This window comes from Haliotis rubra, unplaced genomic scaffold (genome assembly GCF_003918875.1).
Source record: "Haliotis rubra isolate DU_JTF1 unplaced genomic scaffold, ASM391887v1 Scf167, whole genome shotgun sequence".
Classification (NCBI taxonomy): domain Eukaryota; kingdom Metazoa; phylum Mollusca; class Gastropoda; order Lepetellida; family Haliotidae; genus Haliotis; species Haliotis rubra.
This window is the reverse complement of record NW_025765636.1, coordinates 1,204,358-1,212,657: the sequence shown is the minus strand read 5'-3', so window position 1 is coordinate 1,212,657 and position 8,300 is coordinate 1,204,358. Positions and strand designations below refer to the sequence as shown.

General features: G+C 36.9%; 1 protein-coding gene across 1 annotated transcript; it reads right to left on the bottom strand.

Annotated features, from left to right (window-relative positions):
- Nucleotides 1–1,755: 1,755 nt before the first annotated feature.
- LOC124272145 lies at nt 1,756–8,270 on the bottom strand. The gene is made up of 4 exons (XM_046707290.1): nt 8,162–8,270; nt 5,035–5,660; nt 3,701–3,859; nt 1,756–2,976 (listed from the first exon to the last, which is right to left on the bottom strand). Exons 1-4 carry the CDS (start codon nt 8,259–8,261, stop codon nt 2,578–2,580), a joined length of 1,284 nt encoding a protein of 427 aa, XP_046563246.1. The 5' UTR covers nt 8,262–8,270; the 3' UTR covers nt 1,756–2,577.
- Nucleotides 8,271–8,300: the final 30 nt, after the last annotated feature.

The window sequence follows — 8,300 nt, the reverse complement described above, 5'->3', positions numbered from 1 at the left end:
TGTAGCCCTGTACCATAAAAGAAATATATTTAACACTGTTTAAAACATCTGAGTGACTGCTCCAAGTTAGTTCCTCATCATTCGGTTTTCCAGCTGAAGTCTGTGATCTTTGAACAGCAATATATTAACAGCACTGGGTGCAAGCTGGTAGAAATATGAGGTTGCACGTTGCACCAGTGCAAGTTCTAAATGCATAAATCATGCACTGTGACCAAAAAGCAAGAAATTACTGGCCTAGCATGATAATACCTGACAGGCATCTAATTTCAACACTGATTGCATTGAGACAGTTGAATATGACACTTTCACTATGAATCATTTATCACAATTCATATATACATACCATGCAATCAATCATTAAAGTCAACAAATATTGTTGACATTCACATGTATATACATTGTATCCACCTTAAGGTAGCATACAAATACTAGAAGAAATATATCCTTGGATATGCAGGACATTTAAAGGATATATTGGTCCCACACCATGATGACAAGTGGTCTATAATTAGCTGTTCAACATTTTAAACTAAAGTACTAAGCAAATACAGACTGTTTTGAAGGGCTGGTCACACAAATTATCATGTGACCTGTCACCTTATCATATGTGTTTACATACTGATGATATAATTATGCTACTGCATGGCTGATATGTAACAACCGGTTCTAGGTTAACTGACCCATGGAAAACTTCTTTGAAACTTCAGAAGTTGGAGGATAACAATATATCGATGAACAATTTCTTTTCTACAGTGGAAGCACGTTTCGGTGTAGGCTCTAACAATGTTATCAAGCATCAAATGCAAGTTATTACTTCTGGGCCAGTTTCATGATAACACATTCAACTCCTTGTAACAGAGAATCAAATTATGTTCTCCTTGGTATTGAGATCATACTGACTGACTGAGTTTGGTTTAACGCCGCTTTTAGCAATATTCCAGCAATATCACGGCGGTGGACACCAGAAATGGGCTTCACTCATTGTACCCATGTGGGGATTCGAACCCGGGTCTTCGGCGTGACAAGCCAACGCTTTGACCACTAGACTACCCCAGCGCCCTATTGAGATCATAAACAACAACAAAATCATCATAAGGATTCAACTCTCATTCGATGTGTTTAGAGATGGACCTGAGCATAAAATCACATCTAATCTGATTCCAAGTCAAATTTCATTTTTTCATTCTTATCTTTAAGAATATGTCCCAAAATGAAGATGATATGTTTCTTCAAAAATCAATAGCAATTCATATGAACTTGTTCTATGATAAACATGATTTGTTTTGTTTTGATGTATAGCTACATCACCTGGTGATATGAAACACTTGATATAAAATCATGAACACATACCAAACATGCTGGAATGAATCATTACAGATCCATTCGTAATAACTTCAAATTAATAATAATAATAATAAATGGATATTTCTTATGCGCCATAGTCCATCCAGAGCATGCTCAAAGCGCTACAAACAAAAAGAGTCACTAGTCACTAAATTCCAAAAAAACTGTTAATAATGGTAAAAAGCATACATTTTCAGGCATCATAATTATTCACTGATGCAAATGAACAAATACATGACACATATTTCTCTTGATGAAAGGGTAAATACTGCTGTTTTGTCAACAGCTGCAAAAAGTCAACACCAATGGGATTCTAGTAATAACATATTACTGATTGTTCAATTTTTTTAAAGTAGGTATTACATGTGTCTTATTCCGCACGTTAAAAGAGATCATTTTTCATTAGATATACATTAGATATACAGTATGTAACTTCTTTTATCCCATGGCAACATGACAATGCATGCAGATATTTGCAGATATTTGCATCCAAATATCAACATCATGTTGGGAATACTAAAGAACAGCCAGAACAACAAGAACAGTATACAGGTACAAATATTTCCTCTTGTTGAAAACATGGACTCAGCAACTTAATGTAGTCAGTCCAGTCACAAGATGTAGGCTGAGAGATCGGTCAGATCACCAAAGGGAGCAGATGTGTTGGTCCCCATTTCGCACAATGACCCCAACTCAAAAAGTGTAATTAATAGCACAATGAACTCCCCTCAGAGAGTGTAATTAACAGCCTTTTGTTCTACAGACATTTCATCACTTTTGCGATCTTTCATTGTACTGAAACTTCAGTTCGGTAGAGACCATTATTACTGCAGTGCTTCATATTGTGCAGTTCCAGGACATCATTAAAGTTCTTGGAAGTCAAAGGAAGTATACATCACAGTGAAATATGTCTTGGCCCCTTGTATTTATCCTTGTGACACTAAAAAATGTTCCTGAGATCCCACGGGATTCACAAATCAATAGACCCAGAAAAATCCTGAACTGATGTGGTCTTACCTTAGGCAAGTGAGTTTGTTCATGAACTGCCTCTGTTCACCCAGCAGAAAATGGATACCCGGTGTCATAAGTCATATGACTCTTAACCTTCTAGAGCATCACAGGCAGCTTGGGTTATCTGGGGTAATAATTTGTTAGCGTTTTGAGCATGCACAAGTTCATGGAAACAGCAATAGTTATTATTTTCATCATCATTGTTATTGATGTGGAGTGATGCTAATCCCGCTCATTATCCCATGATGCAAGTCTTCGTCTGCGTCCTGCAGTCTTGATGGGTATGCCTTTCAGCGCACTTCGTCTGTCTGGCACATGATGCATGTGGTTAGGATGATCACAGTGGCCATGGGAATTTGATGAAAGCTCTATTCGAGGTGGTGGCCGTTGCTTGTCCTGGACAGGAGTCTTGGGTTCCACTTTGAACAGAAGTGGTATGGAAATTCGGTAGCTGAAAACAACGAGGAGCAGCATTAATGCACAGAGCAGAAGCAGGGCCATGATGATGGGTTGCCACTGGGCAGGAATCTCGGCGAAGAACACCCGAAAGCTGCGACCTAGTCCAGACGAGAGTTTTTCCATTGGGTGAAGTATACACCTTGTCAGAGCTGATGACAGAACCTGAAACAAAGGCAATCCAAACTGGAAATATACAACATTAAACCGGTCATGAAAAAAATATATATAATTATCAAAGGATTTTACTCTTAAAATTCTTAAAATTGTATTCATGCTGTTGATCACTGGATTGCCTGGTCCAGACTCAATTATTTACAGATTGCCGCCATATAGCTGGAATATTGCTGAATGCGGCGTAAAAGTAAACTCACTCACTCACTTAAAATTGTGAAAACATACACCAAACATTACCTCATTTTCATGTGCTATTTGAAAGCTGTAATATTTATTTATTGTTGACGCCGCACTCAGCAGTAATCCCGCTAAATCCCTGTGATTTGTAAATAATCGATACTGGACCAGACAATCCAGTGATTAACATCATGAGCATCAATCTACGCATTTTGGATATGAAGAGATGTGTCAACCAAGTCGGCAAGCCAGACCATCCGATCCTATTAGTAAGTATGGTTTTACGCCGCTTTTAGTTTTAGCAATATTCCTGCAATATCATTGAGCAGGGACACCAGAAATGGGCTTCACATATTGTACCCATGTGGGGAATCGAACCCAGGTCTTCGGCATGGTGAGCTTACTCTTTGACCACTAGGCTACCCAACTGCCCCTGTTAGTTGCCTCTTACGAAAAGCATCGATTGCTGAAGACCACTCTATCTATCCTTCACGCCCAGCCCCTAAAACCTAAACATCATTGAAAAGGGACTTACCATGAGAGGAGTGAGCTCCCACAATGGATCCACCAGCATAGTGTAGTAATACTTCTCACATGGGTCAGTGCTGCTGTCCCAGGAGAAGTGACTTTTCAGCCAAAGTCTGAGACTCTGAAAGACTGACATGCCACTGGGGAAACATTCAGGTGGTGATCCCTGCAAGCAAACACGCACATCCAGTCTGAGTTCATCACCATACAGTTAATCAAGACGTTACATAAAATAATGGCTTTAACCAAATTTCAAAACCTGATTAGGGTTTAAAATCACATTTGCGTTTGGTGATATATTGCTGACACATTCAAATTTTAGTAAACTTTTTCTACGAATGCTAGGTATGCTCACTTGGACAAATTTCAAAGACCTGCTCAGGGCGTGATATTTGGTCTGCAGAAAAATCTAGGATAACAATGTACCCAAAGGGCACTTAGTCGGGAATCCTGGCTTTATCAACAAATTTTAGCTTTAATTTTGTAAGATAACAAAATGTGCTTTTTGCCCAAAACAGACTAACTCACAAAATTATAACAACAACAAAAAATATAGCTCAAGAAACACCTATCTTAAAACTAATAGAGTATACATGATAACAGAGAAATAGGTTATGGCTGACTATGGTACAAAGGTGTTATAACATGATAAACGTCATGATGATGAAAACAAACAACAGATTTAAGTGCCAGACAAACACATTGATGGATGAATGATGCAGATAAAAATGATGATGAGATACACACACAAGATGAGTATATTATTAACATTAAGGAGGTGCCATACAGCAATCCTGCAGGCTCAGTGGAACTGGCAAAATTCCAGAAAATGGCAAGTATATTCTGGCTGTTATCATGGTTATCTCAATTATTCTAAGATTCATACAAATATCAAAAACTGAAAGAATAATACACTCTTCTTCAGTATTAGATTAGACTGTTACATTCTGACCAAGGAAATCTAAAATTAGCAAAACACCCTCAGGGATTGGGAAAGGCAGGGGCCATGGGCCATTTTGCACATTAGAATAAAAAATGGCCCATTGATTAAAATTTTGAAGTTTACTATTGATACAAAAGCAGTGTCTCATTCTAAATTCAGAAAATGGCTAATAATCCTGAAAATGACCCATTGTCAAAGTTCTCTATCCCAATCCCTGCACCCTCATTCCTACAAATTAGCATCAAGACTGACGAAGAGTTCATGTCTAAAGGATTACTGGAAAGTTAACCATCTTATCCTGTGTACTCATGTAAGGAAAACATATAAAAATAGTAACATAACATGGCAACATATTGACAAAACATCATTAGTATACAATAATCATGATCAAGACTTACTATGGATGCCTGGGCAGCCCTTTTAGATACCTCTTTCTGATAAAGTCTAATAAATTCCCATGGTATGCTCAGAATGGTAAGGACTGCCAATGTAACACCTATAATCTTCCACACACTCCATGATCGACACCCTTCTTCTCTCCTGGCTGATTGGTAGCTCCTTGAACTATCTTCAAAAGAACTTGACACATTATGATTAACTTGCTTCAAATCTGAGATTCGTTGGGTTGAAGGCTTGTTATTTGAGTTCTCTGATCCTTTTTTACTAAGATTTGATTTGATTGTCTTTTCTTCATAATCATCATCATAATGAAGTTCAGTTGCTGTCATCCACCTGCAGAAATTGCAGAATATTGTCAAAGAAATTAATCCAACAACAACAAGAATCCGAAATACAAATTCTCGAAGCTCTGGATCTTTCTCCCAGAATTCTACAAGGTAGTATTTGGCATCTTCTGGTAACTGTTTTGTGAGAATGTGCATACACACTTCATTTATGTTTTTGCCACACAGTAGTGATTTCTTGTCTCTATCCTCTGTCACACTTCCGAAAATAAGTTTCTTCAGCATCAAGAGGTACTGATGGAAAGGTACTGGGCCTTTGTTGGCTGTGCATTCTAGCTGACCTGGAATACAATTCATTGTTCAATCAAAACACAAATAACTTAAGAACAGACAAACTTAAAGTCTTGTTTTAATGTTCATGCTCATTATTCCACAATCCCTGTGTAAAATATAATCTTGTTACAATTATTTTTATCACATTAAAATTTTATCTTAGTGCTGTCATTTAACAAGCCCCTGTGATCTGTTGTTTATGACTCTGGAATTTATTTGAGACAAATTTATTTTAACATGTTTAACACATCGATAACATATTGAAATAAGTTTTGACCACAATACCATTACTAAGAAACTGATATAGTAAAAATGTTATATTAATATATATATATATTACAAGACTCATTCTTAACACACAAAATACATATAGCTTGAAAACAATGGGGTTGCCATCAACTTTTCGATTTACCCTCAACTGGTACATGTTGCAGTTGTGGGTAGAGCTTCTTTAGACATCCATTTTGTACCAATGTTGCTGGCTATCAAACATGACCTGTGTTAAATCTTTGACAAATACATGGATTTAGGTATGTGGGTTCATAGAATCACACTATCAAGCATGGATGAAGTGTGGCATTGTGATTACATAATCATGTTAAGATTTGATTTAACTGATTGGAAAATACGGTTTCTATCTGTTTTGAGCATATGAGTGAGTTTAGTTTTACGCCACTTTTAGCAATATTTCACCAATATCACGGCGGGGTACACCAGAAATGGGCTTCACACATTGTACCCATGTCCCATGTGGGGAATCGAACCCGGGTGTTTGGCGTGACAAGCGAATGCTTTAACCACTAGGCTACCCCACCGCCCTAATGAGTATATGGATTGAACATCATTGTCTGATTGTTGTTAAAAAAGGACTTACTTGTTGTAGGTTCACATTTGTTTGACACTTGTTTTCTATTTAGTTTGGTAAAATATATGTTCACAACAAGCAAAGGATATTGGGTATATGAGCATGATGAGATGAATAGCGGGATTGGGTGGTCAGGCTTTCTGACTTTGTAGATGTGTGTCATTATCCCAATTGCATAGATTGATGCTCATGATGTCAATCACTAGACTGTCTGGTCTAGATTGATAATTTTCAGACCACCATCACATGGCATGAATATTGCTGAGTGCAGAGTAAAACAACAAACAAAAAGAATGAATAAGTAAAGAACAATGGGATTTCTCATTGTGGTTTTCAAATGGTACTTTTACTTTCAGTATTACAAGTTTGCAGATATCTAGATGCGACTATCAAGTATGAAATACAGGTAAGGGACCTGGATCAATTTTAGTCATCTCATCGTTCTTGCATTCTCCATTATAATTTAGAAAAAAATAACAGAACCGTACATATCCAGCATTAAGAAGTACAGCACTGCCTAAAATCATTACAGACAGTGGACTAGTCTGTAATCACACTCAGTCACATATGGTAAGGTCACAGAGTAACTAATGGTAGCTTAGAGCCTTGTGCTTTTTTTAAACCAAGGGGTTAAATTAAGGTGATGAAAGCTAATAAATACTAAATAGCACACTAAATTTGGTTGCAAAACCATGGTAAAATATTATGAACTTTAGTCAGTTAAAAATATGACATTAGCCAAAATGTTGCAAGTTTAGGCAAGTTCGATGTATTCTTCACATCGATATGCTACAATCCCGGCTGACAGAATACAAAACAGGATATGATGAAGCTATGTTATTCGAATTTGTTGTTAACAGCTGGTCGTATCACTAATTGAATTAATATGTACAACTATCTTTCTCATTTAAATTACACACCTAAAAAGGCTTAGGATATAATCTGCAATCATGGCATTCCTTGAATCTGTACGTCAGATCATTAAGAATGCCTATAGTCTGTTTGCAGTGAAAACGTACCTATGAATTTCACATTAAACAAAAAAGTAAATCAAATAGAGTTAAATTAAGATTGCAAATCCTAATGATTTGACCTTGCTAACTGAACATTTACATTTCAGAATTTTATTCAACTTTGGCTAAAAGTTGTGTAACAACCGATCATAGTTTCAAATCCCCTTGTAAGTTGTAATACAAACCAATAAAAGCGATTTGAAACTATGATCATTTGTTAAATAACTTTTATCCTACGTTGAACAAAATTCTGATATTTAAATGTTCAATTGTCAATGTCAAATTCTGAGGATTCGCAATCTAAATTTAACTTTATTTGATTTGATTTTTTTTCCAAGTGAAATTTATCGGTACGTTTTCACTACAGACTATAGTATTTAATCTGCATCAAGGGCCAAGTGCATGTTGGACACCGGACCTACAGCAGTGCAACTGCATGTAGCAACGATACTGCTGAGGTGCATGTGATCAAGTTGACGCCCTTCATGAACAGACGACCAGCGCCTTTCAACAAGAAAATTGATCTGTGCGAGTCGTGACAAGCATAATCAGTGTCTAACAGCCCAAACATTCCATCTTTGTAATCTCTGTTTCCAAAAATTAAAAGTCCGGGACTTCTATGAGACCTTACCTAGTTTATGTCTTAAGTACAGAACCAGGGACACAAACAAAATCGATATTGTCACAACAAACAACCACAAAAATTTCCGTCGTTTCATTTTTGCCGCCATTTTGTTTCTAGCGTGATACTCTCTTTCCGTTAAATACTA

What these genes read in the sequence shown, in the direction of transcription:
- LOC124272145 (XM_046707290.1), bottom strand. Translation starts at nt 8,261, where the DNA reads ATGGCGGCAAAAATGAAACGACGGAAATTTTTGTGGTTGTTTGTTGTG. An exon ending in GTACTTAAGACATAAACTAG is followed by an intron (nt 5,661 to 8,161) that starts GTAAGGTCTCAT and finishes ATTGTATTCCAG; the next exon opens with GTCAGCTAGAATGCACAGCC. An exon ending in GGGCTGCCCAGGCATCCATA is followed by an intron (nt 3,860 to 5,034) that starts GTAAGTCTTGAT and finishes GTTTGCTTGCAG; the next exon opens with GGATCACCACCTGAATGTTT.